The 21,120-nt window shown below is 39.6% G+C and overlaps 1 protein-coding gene across 3 annotated transcripts in view; it reads left to right on the top strand.

Annotated features, from left to right (window-relative positions):
- The window catches only part of Fam13a (family with sequence similarity 13 member A), a 98,006-nt gene that overhangs the window by 28,441 nt on the left and 48,445 nt on the right, over window positions 1-21,120 (top strand). For all 3 annotated transcript variants that reach the window (XM_076932160.1, XM_034501080.2, XM_076932159.1), the window contains 3 exons: window positions 5,583-5,624; window positions 8,611-8,787; window positions 13,536-13,722. In XM_076932160.1, coding sequence (XP_076788275.1) covers window positions 5,583-5,624; window positions 8,611-8,787; window positions 13,536-13,722 — 406 coding nt within the window. The remainder of the gene's footprint in view (window positions 1-5,582; window positions 5,625-8,610; window positions 8,788-13,535; window positions 13,723-21,120) is intronic.

The following is a 21,120-nucleotide window of genomic DNA, read 5'->3' as shown; positions in this document are numbered from 1 at the left end:
CAAGTCATGTAAACTCCAATGTTAAAAATGATAGATTTTAAGTACATATAAACATGGAGAGTGTACACAGAGCCTGAAATATACAGAGGCAGATGCTCACAGCTATTCATTGAACTGATCAAGGGGTTCCCAATGGAGGAGTTAGAAGACTGAAGGAACTGAAAAAGTTTGCAGCCCCATAGGGAGAGAACGATACCAACCAGCCAGAGTTCCCAGGGTCTAAACCTCCAGCCTGGGAGCACATAGGAGGGACCCATGGCTCCAGCTGTATATGTAGGGGAGGATGGCCATGTAGGGCATAGGTGGGAGGATGAAGTCCTTGGTCCAGTGATGGCTGGAAGGGGGAATTCATGGGTGGAGAGGTGGGAGTGGGAGGGTTGGTGGGGACACATCCTCATAGAAGCAAGAGGAGGGAGGATGGGATAGGGGGTTCCTGGGTGGGGGGGGGGATAGGGAAAGGGAATAACATCTGAAATGTAAATAAAATATCCAAGAAAAAAAAAGAAAAAAAAGAAAATATTCTTTTCTTTATTAGGCCCCTCTAAGTTATGCTTAATATGCAAAAGGATATTAGTGTGGCATTAGGGAAGTATAAAGATAAACATTTTCTCCGTGCTCAGTAGTATATGCTCCATGTGGTATGGACAGTATTGTGCATTCTATTTTTAAAACCAAATTGTGTCCAAAATGTTAATAATATTAACCATATGCAAATGGTACGGCCAATAGCAGAGTTTGTCTATAAAGATGCTACATAAACCCTGTGCACACGATAAAAGCACAACAGAGGGAATAAACATAAGGATGGAGTGTTTTCATGAGGGACACTCGGAGGACACACTAAAATCACAGACTTGAGGAAGTTTCCTGTAATGACATCTGTACCGTTGACGCCGCAGGCCATCTTTTTGGTATTAGAAAACAATACCCAAACATTGTATTTTGTTAAATATGAAAACAAAGTTTTATGATATTTTGATGATTGGTTACATGATTTTTAGACTTAAACAGATCACATAATTGTCCCCTTTGTTGGTTTTCTTTAATCAAATAAATGTAGGCATTCCATTCCATAGAGAAATGGCAATTCTGTTAGCCCCCTTGGACTATGTTAAAGCTGCGACACTGCAGTTAGGACTAGGTAGCACCAAGGAGAACAAACTGAAGCAAGAGAGGATGCACACACAGTACGTGCCTTTTCAGGGTATCTATGTCAAGTTTTGTCGATCTGAAGCTCTTTGTGTGTAGGTTTTTTTTTTCTCTTCGAACCAAGAACTCTAATAAAAGACTCAGTTGTCAACAGGAATCTACACATCTCATCTCATGCAAATTTTAGAGACCAATGGTTGCTAAGCATTGTGGGGCCGTGGGCTGTGAGAGGCAGCTGGGCTCCTTCCTGGTCGAGCACAGGCCTCAAACCCGGGACCCTAATCGGTCTGGAGGTGCTTGGCTCTGCTCCTGGGCCCTGGTTCCTTTCACTTAGCTTCAGCCCTCCACAGCCCCTCCCACAGAGAGGTCTATGGACATCAGTCCTGAGGAACAGTGCCTCTCCCACATGTAGATGAGGTATCTCCAAGCTCTCAGACCTAGCCAATAGGTGTTATCTGCTAGGATAGGAGGCAACAGCAGAGGCAGCAGCAGCAGAGGCGACTCCCCCTCCCTATTCACACTCTATCCCCTTGGCCCAGACCCCCACCCCCGCACCCAGCCAGGCCAGCGATCTTCGTGGGATACCCTCCGGAACCCACAAAGCATAATTAGCTTATAGTTTTGTTTCAATGTAAGTGTGCCATCCATAGAGCACACTTACGTCAGCTTATAGGCTTAAAATCTAGTTTGAATGACTGGTCCAGCAGAACATGCAGACGCACCATCACTAACAACAGCTGTGGTAACAAAATTGACTCCGTTTACACATGAGCTTACTTCTTTCAACTTTTAGTATTTGCTTTACCAAAAGTCAAGAAGTGAACTCTTTCATATGCTATTTATAATGGATAAGTAAGGAATTTGCTTAACAAGTCAGTTAAAGGCTCTGAATAAATACCCTAATTCTTGTTTTTATATAGAGAATGCAAAAGCTTCAGGAGGAGATAAAGGAAAACAGTATGTTATACTTTACCTTGTTTCTTGCTCAAATGCATTTTACTTTTACATCAGTGACCCAGAATTTCATCCTTGAATGAACCACAGCGTTAAAAGCATCCCTTCTGGCTGTCACTAATTTTGTTATAACTTTTGTATTGGTGAATTGCTAAACACACCCCATGAAATTGTAAAGATGGCTGGATACTTGACCATAGCCATTTTGGGGTCTAATAAAACTGTTTGACTGATTACCATGTCATAAAACGTTAGGCAATTCTAGTCTTTTACAATGACTTAAATCTGAGGGTGGTGAACTTGAATCTGAGATGGTATGACTGAGTTGTAAAGCTAAACAGATATCACTAGCCAAGCCTTTCATTTTTTTGTATGAACCAGCCAAGAGCAGCCTAACTAACCAATGGCCTACCTATGACTTCATCCAGTTTCCAGAGACAAGACCAGAGCCTCACCTCTTCTGATTCTCAATGAAAAGTATGCTCATCTTTAAGTTCTTTAAAATTGTGCACAAGCTACATAAAACTAGAAATTTTACATTGCATTTTAAAAAGTAAAAACACAAAGTTAGCATTAATCTGATAAAAAAAAATAAATATAGCAAAATACTGAAGAAGATTTAACTATGTGTTTTGTCACTTGTTCATTCACTTTTGTATCCTGGGGGAAATCTCTCTGACTGGTTCAGATGGCTCAGGTCATTTTTCAAGTAATGAAGGAGATCTTACCTGACTTTCATTCACTAAGGTTACCATAAGCTAGGCCTGCTGATGCATGTCTTTGATCCGCACTCCAGAGGCAAAGGCAGGCAGATCTCTGTGAACTGGAAGCCAATCTGGTCTACAAAGGAAGTTCTAGGACACCCAAGGCTATAATAGAGAATCCTGCCTCAGAAAAACAAAACAAACAAGCAAACAAAAAATGACAAAAAGATTGCCATATTAGCTTGTTTACACTATTTAAAATAGTTACTGTGTTAACTAAAGAAATTCTAAAGAATTTTAGTGCAAGGATTAGGAACCTTGCTCCTCAGTGTGTCTGTTAGTGACCAATAATAATGTGGGGGTGACTTGGAACTTATGAAAACTGCAGTCTAGCCAAGACTATAACTTGATAGCAAAGTTTTTGGCCAATTCTGCAAAGCAGATTTTAGCGCCCCCTTGCCCTAGGCCAGGTGAATCACCTTTTCTAACAAGGGTTTGGGTCATTCTTGTGCATGTTGAGGCCCTAACACGACTATTTAGAGAGTTAGAAATATCAAACCTGCCTCTTTTGTTTTTGTGGCTTTTTTCTCTCATGATTTGCTTCTCCTTACCCTAGGGGAAAAAAAACCAAAAGAACATAAAAATACCAGTGTGGGGCTGGAACAGTAGCTCAGTGGACGGGCTCAGCCTGGCATGTGTCAGACCATTTATTTTATCCCAACACCACAAAAACAAACAAGCAACTGCATCGTCTGCTTTAACAGGCAAAGAGAGTAGCACTAAGAACCGAGTATATAAGAGAGGAAAGGTAATCAATCCTTCTCCTTCTGGAATCAGCGGCCAGATTGGTTGGTGGTCTGTCTCTGGAATGTTCTTTAGCATTTAGCACATCTGACTCTTTGCTTTTCTAGGTCTTCCCTAGTCATGATTCAGTTCATTCTGGCTTCCTGAACTGAGATTGTGTAACTGCATTGAGGAACATAGGAGTTAATTATACAGTGTTGGATTTACTGAGGGCTAGCCACAAAATATCCCAAGGGGGACTGCCTGTTCCAGTTCAGGACAGATGCAGCAAAAGTTTCTTGTTGGCCACAGGGCCTGGGAACCACTGTGAATAGCAGGCACTGCGGCCAAAAGGCAAAGTCAAATGCTAAGCCTCAATTCTACATGCAAACCTGCCCCAGTCTACGTAGTAAGGAGCTCAGGGTCAGAGCTGAAACCTTCCTAGCTCTGCCTCACCTGCGACTATCGTCCAGAGCAGTTGTTACACTGCCTAACCGCTTTGCTGAAGACAGGAAAGACAACACACACCTTACAGGGTTACTACAATCTATGTGAGAAAAATACAAGCAAAAAGTACTCGGTACAGTATCTGAAAACAGTAAGTGCCCAAGGCCTTTATTGTGTATTTATTTGTTGTTGTTTTTTTTTTTTCATTTTCTTATTCACATCAATGTTCCTTTGCACAGTGGAATGGATTGTTGTTTTTCCCTATCTTTGGGTATCACTTAGAACTTAACCTCAACTGATGAAAACTAACTGGGGATGAAGTATATTTACTGACTCCCTCTGGAATAAGGACTTCCACCTAGCATGGTGGTGGTGGTGGTAGGGATGGGGGTGGAGGTGGGGGTGGTAGTAGGGGTGGTGATTGGTAAGGGATAGAATCCTTCAAAAGGTGGATCCTGACATGAAGGCCCTGAAATGGATTACACAGGAGCAGAAGCCGGCAGATGATTCTGAAGCAGTACATGCATGTGCTGAGATGACACCAGATGAATTAGCATTTAGGTTAGTTAAAGTGTAGCCACTGGTAGTGATCTCTCGGGTACCTTCACCTTCTTCCCGTGTATTCTGCAAAGTAGGAAGAAAAACAACAAAGGCTGTTTTATTAAAACTAGCTTAATAGACTTAAAAATATGCTCAATGTTTAACTTCCTTTTTAGGCACAGGAACTTAAGTCTTGACTATGCATGGGGTTGGGAGTGGGTGACTGTGAGAAAGTAGTAACAGATAATTTTAGCTAGCCAAACCTGGACCCTCACCTGGGTTTGTGAGTATGGAGCTCCCCGAGGCAGAAAGAAGCTCTCATAGGTGCACATCAGTGGTGTGGAATAAATTTTAATTATTCCAGAAAGAATTGGGCTTTTTAGAAAATAGAAGTTTATATACATCCAGCCAAAGATGCTAAACCACTTGTTACAATGAGCTATCTCTTGAGAGTTTCCTTCTTAAGTGTCAGGAGGAAAATGCTATGTACTCCAGACTGGCCTTTAATTAATTCACAGTCTTCCTGCCTATGCCCCAGTGCTAGAGTAACAGGGGTGTTTGCCTCTGTGCCCTGTGGAAAGACAAGTTGGTCGTGGCTATGTGGGAAGTCGTACTGTTTCTTGTTCTCTGTCCCCTCTGGTCCCTGCTGACCTCCATGAGTTCTGAGCAGATTTTAAAACATGCCTGTGCTTGCTGGCCGGGGACAACAGGTGATAGTCAGTCTGAAGCAATCACACCAGCATGCTGAAGGAAGGAGAAGGCTACCAGCCCTAGCTGTGGCATCAGGCTTGGAGCTGGAAGGTCGTTTCTAAGGTCAGTGTTCGAAGAAGTAAATTAAGTGGCCTCTATGTGCTACACAGTTGAGGGATTCCTGCCACGGTCGGTGATCGCCAAGGATGACGTGGGACCCGGCTCAGTCTTCCATATAGGCAGCCCTTCAAATGCTGGTTCATCATTTCTGACCCCTCAGCCAAGCTGATTCTCTCTCTCTGCTTCTTTTCACAGTGCTCACGTATCCCAAGTCAGCAATGTTTCAACAACTGGAGAGTAAGTTGTTTGTTTTTATATTTTACAGCGTTTTTGTGTCTTTTCCCACTTACTAATGTTAAGAAAGCAAATCTAATGTTGTATTAAATTGGGAGATTAAGATAATAAACAACCAGTGATTTTTTTTAAGGTGCTCATATCCAGAAAGTAGGTATGTATGTGATTATACACAATCCCTCTTCCCCATTTGAAACTATTAACTAAATTCTTCATTAGTCTCACTGTGTATATTAGGTCAGCCTTAATTTACTGTGTACTCCAGACTGGCCTTTAATTCCCAGACTTCCTGCCTGTGCCCCAGTGCTAAGGTAACAGGTGTGTGCCACTATGCCTGGCACTGTTAGCTTTTTGTTTATTTTAATAAAAACAATGTCAGGGTCAGTTAATGTTTACAAAGCTGACTCTGTTCCCTGAAGGCATCTTGTCATGGAAAAAAATAAGAAAGGCTAAAGCATTAACCGTGACTTTTCTTCCTACTTTGTGTGTTCATTGAGTACCTACAATGTGCCACACACAGTGTTAAGTGTGTGATATTGAATGAACCTTGGTTCCACCTTTGTGGATTTTTTTTTTTTTTTTTTTGGCAGTCCTTTTAATTTTGTTGTTTTAAGGATGTAAAAAAGAAAACAAAGCCCTGGTAACACCAAGTCCTTTCTCCTCACAGCAGTGGCAGTCCTGGGTTACTTATATCTGACACATGCTTTCTCCCTCAGAGGCTTCCAGGAACATGCAGGCAAAGCACAGCCCTGTTTTTTCCGCCCTGCCCTGGTCCGGGCTTTCTGCACTTGCTTGCCTCTCTGCCCACATTGTGCTTTCTTGTTTGGGTACTTGACCTCCTGTTGCTGAGCTAGTCCTTGGCTGTGTCCTGCTCAGCCTGCACTTTCAGGTTTTGATTCATTCCTTCTAGGAATCACTTCCTGGCTCAGTGAGACAGCACACTGCCATGCTGCTCCCTCTGTCCTGCCTGGTGGATGTGCAAACTCTGAGAACACAGCATCTTTTCTGCCATGTTTACGCTTATCTCCCTGGTGCCATGAAACGTGTATTAGGTGCTATCTGGATATTCTTCACTTCAATAGATAAACCTCCCCGACAGTTTTCTTCTTCTTCTGGGATTTGGGAAGCCTTTCCATAGCATCTTCCCTAGGCAGTAATCCAGTGCTGGGGACAGGGAGGTGTGGTTTGGAGGGAAGAACATGAAGGAGAAGAAGCACTGACAGGACAGAACTGGAATCTCAAATGAAAAAATTGGATTCTTTCCATTAGTTGAGGAAGCAAACAAGGGCAGAACTAACTTTCCTTGGCTTTATCAACTTTAAAGATTCCAGAGCTGAACCATGATGGGTATGCTGTTGCCTTGTTGTGTCTGATAATCTTTCCTCATGTAATTGATAACACTGTAGTTGCTCAGTATTTGATGCTAATATATTTACATCCTCCTATATCAGTTAGTCACAGGGACACAGAAAACAGAAGTTGCAGTGACCACCTCAATTAGGATATACTTGCCTCTTGTCTTCAAATAATTTTTATAAAATATCTTAATAAAATTAATAAACATTAGTAAAATTGTGTCTATCTGGAAAACTTTAAGTTGAAGCTTTAAAGGACTATTTGATGAAACCCAGGACTGGTAGTTTTATAAGATTGTAAGTTTGAAACTCGCCTGGGTTATGTAGCAAGACACTGTCTCAAAACAAAACAAACAAAAACCATTTTATTTAAAGAAAGCTATCTTTCCCTAGCTAGTAAAAAGGAAAAAAAAAAGGAAAAAATGTGAATCTTTTTTCTAGTGAAGAAAAACCTGCTTTGGGGAGCATAAATTAAAAATTTTGATACCAAGTTATTCAGAATTAAACTGAATAGTAGTTGATTACTTTGATATACTGAAAGGATCTGCCTCTGCAAACTGGCATGTTTGTGAGAGTCAGACAGAGCAGTTTCAATGGGCAAAGTGGTGTTATTTGGCATCTTGGGTAAAAACATACCACCAAATTAATGAAGCAATCAAGGTTGCCAATGACTGCTTTTAAAAGATATCCATATTTCAGAAGTATCTCTATTTCCCACTATTCATTCATGAGCAAAACCAGAATGGTATGTTCATCTAAAATATTTGTATATTGCATCTTTTAAAAAATGAGTTAAATTACACCAGTTTATTTGTCTTGCCTTGTAAATTTATTAAAATTACTTCAAGATAAGGGGAAAGTATAGCCTAAGTGAGGTGGTCACTGTGAGTTTTCATTTTCTGTGTCCCAGCACAGAGAATGTTAATATATTAGCATCAAATACAGAGCAACTTACAGTGTTACCTACTACACAAGGAAAGCTTATCAGACACCACATGGCAAGAACATGCCCATCTTGGCACTGCTTTGGCCCTTTGTGCTTACTGTGTGAGCCCAGTTTTAATTTCATAAATTATAATTTAATTAGAAATGTCAAAATATTATGCTATGCTATTATAAATTGCAATTGTTCTTGTGAGCTGCCCCCCCCAAAAAAATGGTTGAATCCCTATATAACTTTATCTTAATGAGATTATAAGTATATAGTAGACATTCTAAAATATTTGCGCTTTTAAAATCAGACTGTCATCTTCTACAAAAGTGGCATGAAAAGTGCAGAAATCATTCTTTGTAAAGTTATTTAATTGTTACTTTATAATGAAAACTTTTCTCATTCTACCTTATGTCAAGTGGCCCTTACTTCCTGACTACCTCACAATTGTTGCTAGATTCGCTTTGAACATTTCAGTCACTACAGACTCACAAAAGGAGACAAATGGGCAGGTATAATTTGACTCAATTTGTTTTTAATGTAAAATACAAGTATTTTAGATGAATGTACCATTCTGTCTTTGCTCATGAGGTACTGAAGGCCATTCATGGGAATAGGGATACTTCTGAAATGTAGGTATGCTTTAAAAGCAATCATTGGTAACTTTGATTGCTTCATTAACTTGGTGTTTGTTTTTAACTAGACTCTTAGAAAGAACCATCAGGTCAGCAGTAGAAGAGCATCTTTTTGATGTCAACAGCTCTGGAGACCAACATTCAGAGGACTCAGAACCTGGACCATCATCAGCATCTTCTACACCTACCAGGCAGCGAGGACATCAGTTTAAGAAGCAGGATGATGTTTGGCATGGTCGAGACAAGTAAGCTATTATAGGCACTTACTGCTCGAGATGTTCTGATTTCAAGTCGGTCACTACATTGTTCCTCTCATTTCAGCATCTAGATTAAAACTCACACGTTTCATTATGATCATTCTTAACTTAGCAAGCATTCAGACACTCCTATGTGGCTTACTATCTTAGTTAGGGTTTCCATTGTTGTGAACAGACACCATGGCCAAGGCATTTCTTATAAAGAATAACATTTAATTGGGGCTGGCTTACAGGTTCAGAGGTTCAGTTCATTATGATCATGGTGAGAAGCATGGAAGTATCCAGTTGGGAATGATGCTGGAGGAGCTGAGAGTTCTACATCATGTTCTGAAGGCAACCAGAAGACTGGTACCTGCAGACAGCTAGGAAGAAGCTCTTTTCCACATTGGGTGGAGCCTGACTATAGGATGTCCAAAGTCCACCCCCACAATGACACACTTCCTCCAACAAGGTCACACCTCTTAACAGTACCACTCCCTATGGGCCAAGCGTATTCAAACCACCACACTTAGTATCTCTGTTTCATCTATATCTAGGTATTTTGGGGGGACCCCAAGTCTTCATTCATATATTTCATAACTTCCTGATAAATCCTGTCCAGAGGCATTTTCTTCTGTACATGCCAATATTAAGTTAGCTTAGTAGTCAGCAGAGTCAATTCCCCTTTCTTAACCAGTGGAGCATGCTTTCAATAACTCTAACACCTGGTTATGTTTTAATATTTTTTAAAAAGTTGAACTTTTTAATCAAAAGAAATAAAAGCTTAAGTTCCATGTTATAATATTAGCTAATTTTAAAAGTTTTAAAAAATGAAGCATAAATTACAAGAATGCTATTACAAACAGTTTATACTCCATTAGTGACTTTAGTGAAATATGAATGCAAGTCATCATTCATATCAATAATCATGATGCCTAGTCACAAGAAAAAATAATACATGTTATTAATTGATTATATTCACATATCCCTACAGTGTTCCAAGTTTATTTCCATTCACTCTGTGGTTAATATTTTGACCTGCTTAAGTGTCCAAAACCAAACTTGACCCTAGTTCTACACATTCTTTTCCCCTGGACTCTATAGCTCTATAATCTATAGCATGATCTCTATGAAAACTCTCTTTTTTGCTGAAAGAAAATCAGAAGATAAGTTGTATACATAAATCCCCTGCTATATTGCAGTGTTCAAGAGCAGTGTTAACATACAAATTCACACAAACAGAAGCAGCAATGATCTAACCTGCTGACCTAACAAGGAAGTGTTTGTTAGTGTAAGAATTGTGTTGAACTGGCAGAAAAGAGCAGTTGTAATATCTCCTTAGAAACTAGAAAAAAAAAATGTAGCACCAGAAGTATTCACATTTGAAATCAGCCACTGACAGGTTTGCCCAAAGCATTTAGCACCATAATTCATTTGCATTCTGTCTGTCTTATTATGCCATAAGTATAATTTATTCACTAACATGATGATTGCCCTCTGCTTTGGCAGTTTAAAATTTATCTTCAGTGTGTTCACTGCAGCCTGCTTTCTACCCTCTCTCTTTGGACTGCAGATGAGTTTGTGGGGTGGGAGGTGGTAACATAGCAAGAAGATGATAGTGGAGACAGAGGTGGGGCAGGTAGCAGGCAGGAGTTGGGGCAGGCAGCAGGCAGAGGTGAGAGCTGGCAGCAGGTAGGGGTGGTAGAGTCAACAATAGATAGGGGCCTGACAAGGCCAAGGAATCTGAGCCACAGGCTAACCTCTCCTTCTTATCAGAGAGAACTTGTAGAGGTTAGTTTCCCAAGTCCATGGATGATTCTTGCATATGTTATCCTGATTGTATTCAACTAGCAACATCAGGAGAACCAACAGAAATGGAGACGGGTGGGTCCTGGTTAGCTGCAGACCACCCATGGGACTCTAACCTTAATTATTCATCTCTGTTATCTCCATCACTGCTCATTCTGCTCCCTACCCTGAATCTTGGGGTACAAGCCTCTATATTTCCCTAGGGTACCACATATGCCTAACATACAGACGTTATTACAACACCTTCCTGGCCCCTTCCTTGTGCTTCTTGCTTGCATTATTCATCTAGTTGAGAGACATCTACCTATCTTACCTGACACTCTGGCCATAGTCTTGCTGAACAGGGCTTCTCAACATCCAGGACACAGTCTTCTCTGGGTTGTTTGTTTGTTTGTTTGTTTGTTTTTATTTTTGAGCAACAAACAAAGTTATTTATTTCTCATGGTCCCAGAGCTACAGTTTTTACCTGGCCCAACTTTGACCACAGCCCGTAACCTTTGCTGGCAAGTCTGGCAAGTCTACCCCTGCCTGGGTCTGCTGATGCTTTCATTCACCTGCACTGACCGGTTCCTAACCATTTGGCTTTGCATGTTTCTAGCTGCTGATTCGCCCAGCACCTCTCCAGCAATCTCAGAATTTCCTTTTGCCTTCCTTCTCCTTGTAATGACTTCAAAATGCTTGGTCCTCTCTGATATCCTCTGTAGAGTCATTAGTATTTCATAAATTGTGAGCACACCAAGGCTCATCATTATAGCCTGTAGGATGTGTATTATTACTAGAGTTTAGTTATAACTGATTAAATCAATTTAGCTAAGATTTTCATCATGTTTTACTTTTTTAAAAAAAAGGAACAATAAATTTTTAAAAAAGGAACAAAAAAATAAAAGAGGACTTTGTACTCTTTCACCCCAAGTGTTAGACTCGTGGAATAGTTACAAAGCGTTTTAAGGCTATCCATTTGCTTTATTATGTTGTTTTGCACATCACTACTCATAGCTGTGACCATTAGGCACTGTCCCCAGCCAGTGATGGTCTGACTGTAGGTGTTTTACTGAGGCTGTTGTAAGTTTTTATATAAGTAACACTGAGCATAAATAAAGACTGTGAATTATTCATTTTCACGTATTTTCTGTTTGTCAAATTTACAAGAAAAAAAAATCAAACTCCAATAATTGGTTGCTAGAATAAAAGCATAAACGTTTAAGGAGTATATTTATATAAAATGTTTCAATATGATTTGAGTGTTTAAAGAATTTGATGGTTATCAGGTAAATAGTAAATGCATGTTTATCTCTATTTTATTATTTTTTAATAGCAAGGTATCATTTTTAAGTGAAAATAGCACAATGACCTGGCAATTTAATCCAAATGGTTGTTATGTAAATATTCTTTTTAAAGCCTGTTTTAAAGTAAAAAGCAACGCATGCTCAGTTGCAAGAATAGTAAATATGACTATTATTAGAATATACTGTGTACATGAAGAAGAAAAGAAATACGGGGGCGGGGGAGGGGTGCAATCTAAGTAAGACCCGGAGCTCTAAGTCCAGGTAAAATTTAAATCGTGTCAAACACCTTCTCTGTGCCTGTGACTGAGATGCTGCGTAGGTGATAAGGAAAGAGAAGCGCCGCCTGCCGGGAGAAGGTGCCCACAAGCACAGCTCTACTGCCATCTTGCTGCCGATCGATTTCAGCAGCTTATTCTGCGTATTTGTTCATTGTTACAAATGACTAAAGAAATCAGCCTTTCTATTTGATTCTAAATAACATTGTTTAGCTTCTGTATTAGTCTGCTTGGCTCCCACCACAAAATACATAGAAGACTGTCTTAAACAACAGTGTGTATTTGTTCACAGATCTAGGGCTGGCAGGTCTAAGATAAAGGTGCAGACAGAGCTGGTTTCAGCCAAGACCACTGTCCTGGGCGTGCACATGCCTATCTTCTCAATGTCCCAACATGACTTTCCTTCTGTGCAAGCTTTTCTAATGCCCATTACATGGACAGAGCTCACACTGGACGTCCTGCTGTGATGACCTTCATTTGACTGAATCACTTCTGAGAAGCCTTTCTCTCTCACTATAAGCATATTAGGTATCAGAACACTGACACAGGAATAGTGAGGGGACACAGATGAGTCTTATCAAGCCCGATAAGGCCTCCACTAAAAATTATAATTGACACGTAGTAGCTTTGGGAAATGTGCAGGATAAGAAGCAGAATTTGAAGAATAAATCATATTTGGGTTTATAACCAAACTCCTGCAGCCATTCACAGAAGACACTGCATGAGTGTGATGCCTGTATGCTAGACCCTGTCACTTCCTCTCTTCACTTAGCTTGTCCTTAAGGTGTTTCTGGTAAATATATATAAACTTTCACACAATTTAAACACACACACACACACACACACACACACATCTCCTCCATTCTAGAAATGACCAAATGATACAGTACTAAAAATATCTAAAAATAGTAAAACTTTGGAAATAGGATGGTTTTTAATTCATAATTTTTTTCTATTGTGGTCTAAAGATATAAATTTATTGCAGAATAAATATTTAATGCTGTCTTTCACTGGGAGATGTAGTTGAGTTGACAGTAAAATATGATGTCTATTCTTAATTGTTAAACTCATTTATTTTCAGATGCAGTTTTAGGGTCAGGGAGTTACACTAACTCAGCTATGATGTGAGACTCTCAATCATTTCTTACTTACCAAGCCATGGTGCTGTGTTGGCAGTTTAATTTGATCCATAATATAGATTAAGCATTGCTAAGTTAAATCTTTGGAAACTTTGTAGAGTTTAAAATAGTAATGTTTTGAAAGTACAAATTAATTAAAGCCTGTGATTATGACATTCCTACGTGTAAGACATGATATAGTAACTATATTAAAAAGTTTTCCCTTTACATTTTAAAACAAGATTAAGCTGTTTACTTTTTCCTTCCAGGGAGCTTATCAATAAGGAAAATATTCCCTGTGGCTTCAGCAGCTGTGATGAGTGTATTTTGAGCAGCCAGGAAGCAGAAAGATTCCAGGATGATATTTGTGAATACGTTGGGGAAAGAAGCAAACCCAAGCGTCAGAAATCCAGTTCCAGGCTTGCAGAGCTCAGTGAAAACCACGATGGGCTCCTGGTAAGTGAGAGCTTTAGTAACTTCTTCACTTTAACCTGTAAAGAAATATCTCTTTTCCTTAATAAAGAAAAATAGAGTGTCACAAAATTATAAGAGTTCTGAAAAAGACTACTGACCCAGAAAGTGCTTGAATTTGTATTTCTTTTTCATAAATGTAGTGATGAAGGCAGAAAACTGTGCCAGACATTCTGCCCAAAGAGCAAGAGACAACACTTTAATGTTGCTTAAACTGAGTTAGATTAAACTCTTAATCTAATTTTTAAACATTTTTACATTTTTGTAAATAAAAAATTTTATAACACACAGCCCCTTTCTTTTACCTGTCTTAATTATTCCTGCCCATATGAAGCTTAAACTGGATGAACACAAAACAAGATGGGGGAAGGTAGCTGGAGAGGCCTCTGCACTGTGCTAGGGAACCTTTTCATGTTTGGTGGCGTCAAGCCTAAACTCAAATTAATCAAAACAAAAAGATATTAATGGTCAATACAGTTTCCCTATACCAGAACTTTGAGACCTTAACTTGATATCTAAGTTTTTACATTTCTTTCAGCCAGTGACAATATCTGTATAACTATTTAATATTTATCTTCCTGTTTTACTTATACTTCTAATTCTTTTTGCTATTCTTATCTTTAAAAATAATAACCCTGAGGATAAATAGATAACAGAACTGGAGTCTGCAGTAGAAAGAGAAATGGAGTAAGGGTCTGGAGTGTAGATTCTCTAGTCTCCTTGGTCACTCAGCTATTTTACAGTTTCATGCTGGGATGTCTATATATTTATTCAAACTATAAATTGGCTCTTTTCCTATTGTTAATTTCTATACGTACATAGAAGAAAAAAAAAAAAAAGACCTACATTTTCCCCTAAATAAAAGATGTGCACTACAATCTAGAAAGTTATCTCTGATAGTGTTCTCAAACAAAGAATCAGGTCATGGTGACTGTATTTTAAAATCAGTGTTTTCTTTCTTTGTAAATTTGGGGGGGGGGCAAGAAGGACACAAAGAGACAGAGGCAGACAAAACATTTAACCCAGTCATGTGTATCACTAGTCACCTACATCTTTAGCCCCTGAAGAGTAATAATTACATAAAATAACCCCATTAACTCTTTATTTGACCCATGATTGCTTATGTGCCAGAGAGATTTATGGTGATTAAAAGTCTGAAGCTTGGCTTTATAGAATACACTTCTTAGTTAAAATTCTTTTTTAAAACCATGAGTTAACCCCTCAACTTTCCTACGGGGAATAGTGCTGTGAAGTTTCTAGATGGTAACTATGAAGAGAAGTGGAAACGAACATTCATTTCTTAAAATACATGTCTGGACTTCCTTTGAAAATATTTCAGTGGGAGACTCCTTGTTCTAATTCATTTTTGGCATGTGAAAGAATGCGCCACTCCCCAGCCACCAGCTTCTGCATCCAAGGACTGCATTAACACAAAGAAACTCAGTGGGCTTTGTTGTAATGAATACTTTAATTTATTCTGCCAGCAAACTTGGCAGGTAAGCTTGCTCCTCTACAAAGTGATAGTATTCTCAAAGACCTTTGACTTTTTTGTGTGTTTTGTGAATTTTAAAGTTATGTTTTTCTTATTTTTAATTATGAGTAGGCCTGTGTCTCTGAGTGTAGGTATGTGCACGTGAGTTCAGGTACCTGTGGAAGCCTGAGAAATTGGACCCCCTGGAGACGAAGCTTCTAATGGTCCTGAGCTGCCTGGTGTGGCTGCTAGAATTCAAACCTGGGTCCTCTGGAAGAGCAGCAAATGCTCTTAACTACTGAGAAACCTATTCCTGAGAGTCAAAATCCTGATATTAGGAATTTTGGAGGTCAGGGTATACAATTACAGTACCAGCGGATCCAGAATCTCCAATCAGACTATTTTGAGATAAAGTTCAGACATGTATCTCAAGAAATAAGCATTTCTTCCCACTGCTCTTCACACGCTTAAGACACTGTTCCCAGTGAGAAAGCTCTTCTTAAGTTTTCATAAGTTCTTCATAAGTTCTTCTTAAAGGTATTCAAACTTAAAGCACATTCTTTCTAAGCTAGAAAGCTAAGCTTCAGGCTTTGAAACATCATAAATCGCTTTGGCAGTGATAAGAAAGAACTCCCTGTGAATGTGACTTTGCTTATAAAATCAAGAGGCAATAAAATAGGACATCTAAGTGAAACTGCAGGTACAAAGAGACCCCCCCCTCCCCCCAGCCAACCAGTTATCTGGGAAGGTCTGAGAAACTGTGGAGAGCCCATTATAGTAAAAGGATCTTAAATTGAGAGGCCATAGGATGGGGACACAGATTAACTGGATGTTCAAATACCATCAGGAGGACTGACTTTACACTGGGTAACATGAGAAACCACAGGAATGTTCTTTGCAAGGATGTGAACTACTTAAATGTGGTGTTACTGAAAAATTGAACATAACATATGTGATCAAGGGCGGAAGTCAGATTGGCAGTAAGCAGCTCTGACCATAATCTTGGTCCTTGATGAGAGATTAAATTAAGATGATACCAAAGACCACATACACGGCCTTGCTGGAGATTGCCACTGCTGATTTATGAGGAGAAGACATAACTTTGGGGAATGATATCCTAGCTTCCCTTAGGGATTGATAAGATTGGGTGCCCTATTAGATATAACAGAGGAGCTATCAAAGAGATAATTGCATATCTGGGCCTGTTGTTCAGGAAAAAGTATCTTGGGTATAGATATGTGTGACCATCATCAGAATTGGAGATACATAAAAAGGCATATGAACATTTCGACAATGGGAAAATATGCCATTAAACAGGCTTAATAACCAGCAGCCAGAACGTAGAGGAAAATTGAGCAAGTTTGGTGTTTTACAAACCAGGTAACTGAGAGTCTTAAAATGACAAGAGTCAGAGGTGAGGCCAAGAGAGGACACAGTCTAACCATCTGAATTCACAAAGTGAAGCTCACTGTTGATGTTCAGAACTCTGGTAGAAATGGAAGCCCTTTTCAAGAAAGAATGGGAGACTAACTATATATGGTAAGCATCAGATTGGCCAAAGAGGACAATGTACTCATCAGGCCCTCACAGGCTTGTTGTCCATACAGTAGGAGTGCCTTTCTTTTGCCTCTTTAGGATGTGATGACACAGAGCTCATCAGGGTCTAGGGTACAGAGGCAGTGAGCGGCCAGTCAGCATTAGGTTGCTGGGCTCCAGCTCTGTATCAGCCCCAGGGATCCTTTCCCCGCCTCCTTGGCTGTAGCTCTATCTGCACCCTTAGTTTCTTTCGGGAGAAAAGATAGTCCCTGCTTTATTTAAAGAGCCAAGATAGTGAAGTTCGATTTAACTAGTTCCCTTCCTCTTATCTAAAATAAATTCTAAATCTCTAACCATCCCGTTTTCTTACCTGACTCAATGACAAGTGATTTTGTTTGTTTGTTTTCTAACTCTAAGGTTGTCCTGTAAGGCAAACACACACACACACACACACACACACACACAACTCCTTTGAAAAATCAGTTTATTAAACCTCTTACCCCCACTGCATATGGATAGCATGAATACAAGCAGATTATCTCTTATACACATGAGTTTATATTCATAAACTCATCCCTATAGGCCTAGAAAATAGTCTCTTTATTCTCCCCAAATTAGAATGCAGTGTGAGAACAGAGTCACTCTGAGGAGGCTGACTCGTGCATCTTCCTTCTAACCTCAGGATTAAAAAAAGTGAAAAACAAACAAGCAAACAAGTGACAATACAAAACCTTGTGTACTAATTCTCTCATCATAAACCTATCATGGAGAATTAGAAGCAAGTTTACTATTTAAAAATATAAGCTCAAAAAGTAGTTAATACCTGGATATGGGTTCAGTAAGATACAATGTTGGTATTAGAAATTATGATTAAGAAAACTAATACAAAGGGAAGGGAAGCCTTGATAATTGTATTTGAAGTAGTTTATAGTTTTAGTCCTTCCAGTAAGTAAGAGAGTGTTATTAACCATCTTCATTTTAAGTACAAAGGCATGAAACATAGGTGATTGAATACCTAGAACACAAGTGAGAGAGCTAGATTCCAGTATGGGGTTCCTCATTAAAAGTAAGCAATGGTGTGTGTGTGTGTGTGTGTGTGTGTGTGTGTGTGTGTGTGTGTGTCTGTGTCTGTGTCTGTGTCTGTGTCTGTGTCTGTGTCTATCTGTCTGTCTGTCTCTCTGTGTGTGTGATCCATTCCCAGAAAAAACACTGAAAGAAAAAAATTGTTTACCCAAAATGTTTACCCAAAGTGATTGTATAATGTAATGGTATTACTATAAATAACTGTTACTCTTTTATTTTCTCAATACATCCTACTAGACTATATAATTCTATAGTAAACACTATGTTGAAACTACAAAACAAAAGACAAGATCTAGTAGACTCCGTATCTGTGAACAGCTTCCACCTAATGTCTGAAATCTCAGCTGAGGTTCCCATGAGGAGAATGGGTCTTGAAGTTACTTATCTGTTGATTCAGGCTTAGCTTCGTCATTATATAGCAAAGCACGTGAGAAGGGTACTTAAGCTCTGTACTAAAGCACTTGACTCTAATGTATAAGGTGGGAAGTTCAGTTCCCAGCACTGCTAAAGCAAATAGCCACAAGGTAGATATGTCATGAAGCTTTAGTTTCTACGTATGTAAAAGAAAGATATTAATATCTCTTTTGGTTTTTTGAGAGCTACATGCAGATACATGTGCTAAAAATATCGGTAAAAGTGAGCACAGTAAAGGGTTTTGCTTCAAAGTGTCCCCTGTGTTCTGATGCCTAGTCTCTCACTTCTAATTCAAACACTTCAGCCACCGACACTTGTTAGCCTGGTCCTTTATATATCCAGCCCTGTACTCAAACCTTACGCACACTTTTCTTCAGAAACTCAGTTTTCTATGTTATGAACTGGCCCTTTAAGACCCCTCTGCTGTGACCAACTCTCTGCTGTGTTTGATGCATGTCTCTTTGTCTCTTTTTCTTGGCAGTGATCTCTCCTTGCCCTCTTCTCAGTGGCCGTGTACTGCTCTGCTGCAGCCTCATTGGCTCACCTTCCTAAGTCATGCTTGTATGTGTTACCCAAATTTCTGACACCTCTCTATCAGATCTTTACTTATGAACACCAAGTCTAAGATTTAGGCTGTTTCTGCAGATGCTTTCCACATCGGCATTTGACAAATGCTGTTTCCATGTGCTTCACATAGGACCAGAGTCAACATGTTAGAGCCCATTCTTGTGCTCTGTGTTCTTTTTTGACCTTGGGGTGATCTGATCCAACCCCATTGCATACATCTTAGTTCTAAGCACCTTCCTTTCCTTAGCTTCAGGCTGTCTTCCAACTTTCTAATTGTCAAATGTAGTTTATTATATTTAAAATATCTTGATTCCTGGACCAGCAATATGGCTTTGAAGGAAAGGTGTTTCCTGCCAAACCTGACTATATTAGTTCAGGGACCTACATAGTGGAAGTAAAGAACTGACTCCAAAAAATTGCCCTTTGACCTTCACACACATATACATCTTGGCAAGCTTATGCCTCATCCCATATATGCCCATGCACATAAAAATAAAAGATCATTTAAAAATAAACTGTTTTAAACCCTTTCCCCTTTATCTTGCCTTTGTATTGCTAATACCCTTTTATAATTAGTTTGGAGTCACAACTGTAAGCTATTGAAAGGTCCAGGACTCCCCAGAAAGGAGGTCCACTTAAGTCACAGGATAGCATGCACCCAAAGGACACACGAGAGACCGTCTTGCTGTAAAGCATATGAGGTGGTTTATTAAATCAGAGCTCTGGGCCAGCCCATATCTCCATATCTCACATAGGGGATAGAGGGACTGACCTCGTGGCTCAGTGGTCTAGCGCTTATATATGGGCCGGGTGGGGAAAAATCGAACTTTCGCGCGGGTGCACAGGATTGGTTGTTTTACCTTTTTTGAACACTAGTAGGCCGTACCATGGGGCAGGGTGTAGTTCCTCCCTTGGCCAGTCAGTTTCTGGGATGTTCTTAACAGGCCTTTGTCCTGTAACTCCCCCTCCTCTGTAACTAATTAGATGGACCCAAACCTGCTGGCAGGTGCTTTTCTGCCCAAGGTCTAAGGTGAAAAATTTACACATATTTCATAAAATGGCCTTTATAATTTTTCACTCTACACTATCACATCTGCACACTTCCAGTCTGCCCTCCTAGACTATTCCATCTGCTGCTGCAGATCGAGTCACCCATCAATATAATGCTTTTAAACTTGATCTCAAGTACAGCATAATACAGCAAGGTATCCTGCCCAAACTGCATGGCAGTTGTTTTCTAATAAGTGCCACATGTGAATACAGCTGCCACCGCGAAACACTGGCATAGTCACACAGGTCACCAGCACACACTGCTTGGGTAGTGAGGACATAAATGGATGGTGATTAAAACAGGGACACATTTTCTGCCTACGTGAAGTCTGCATGTTAAGAGGATAAGAGAGGGGACAAGTATAGTCAGATGCAAAACTTACCAACTATTCCTCTGAGTCGATTACACTCACAAGTAAGCAAGAAAAGACACATTCAGTCTTCGTTTAAGAATGATTTATTCTATGCTCAATTACCAGAATCATTTTTAGAAGGCTTGAACCACAGCTAAGCATGGTGGCACATTCCAGTAATGCCTATAATCCAGTACCAGGGAGGCTGATGTAGGAAAATCTTGACACTGTTTAGGAGACGGGGTGCAGATAAAGCATTGACCACACTCACAGAGGCAGGAAAAGTCCTTACAAACATGTTTCCTGATAAACATTAAGCTCACTTAGTCAACTTACACACACACACACACACACATACACACGCATGCACACACATACACAATGTTCACTATACTAAATGTGTGTCTAAGTTACAGTCTATTCTCATAATTATTATAAAGGTTAATGTCAGATACTGTGGGAAAGGTGGGTTAACTCTACTTCCCTTTATGGGTATTTTCAAGTTAGATACAATTATAAATATAGCCTTCAGTCTAAATGAACAAATATCTTGATGCAGCTAGCTTTGAAGCAGAAATTATTTTAAATGCCCCTCTGCCCAGTGTTGGCATTGAAAACTAGACACAAAACCTACTTGACTGAAGACTGAAGCACTTACACATGGGAGGAAAATGATTTTGTCTTCAAATGCTGTTCATGCTGACAGAGCTTTTTAGAGGACAAGGGCAGAAGGCTTCCTTTGAACAAACATGTCAACCTGAAGGTCAGGGCAATGCTGCCAGTCAAAACAAGTCTATGATTCTAACCTTGAATTAAAGAAAGGACACTGTGATGTGGCCTCATTAGCAAATGATCAGTGGCAGATTAAAAGCCCTTTTTGTCACTGTTGTATATTTTTATGCTTTATTG

Source organism: Arvicanthis niloticus, chromosome 4, assembly GCF_011762505.2.
Source record: "Arvicanthis niloticus isolate mArvNil1 chromosome 4, mArvNil1.pat.X, whole genome shotgun sequence".
Lineage (NCBI taxonomy): Eukaryota > Metazoa > Chordata > Mammalia > Rodentia > Muridae > Arvicanthis > Arvicanthis niloticus.
This window is presented reverse-complemented; position numbering and strand designations above follow the sequence as displayed.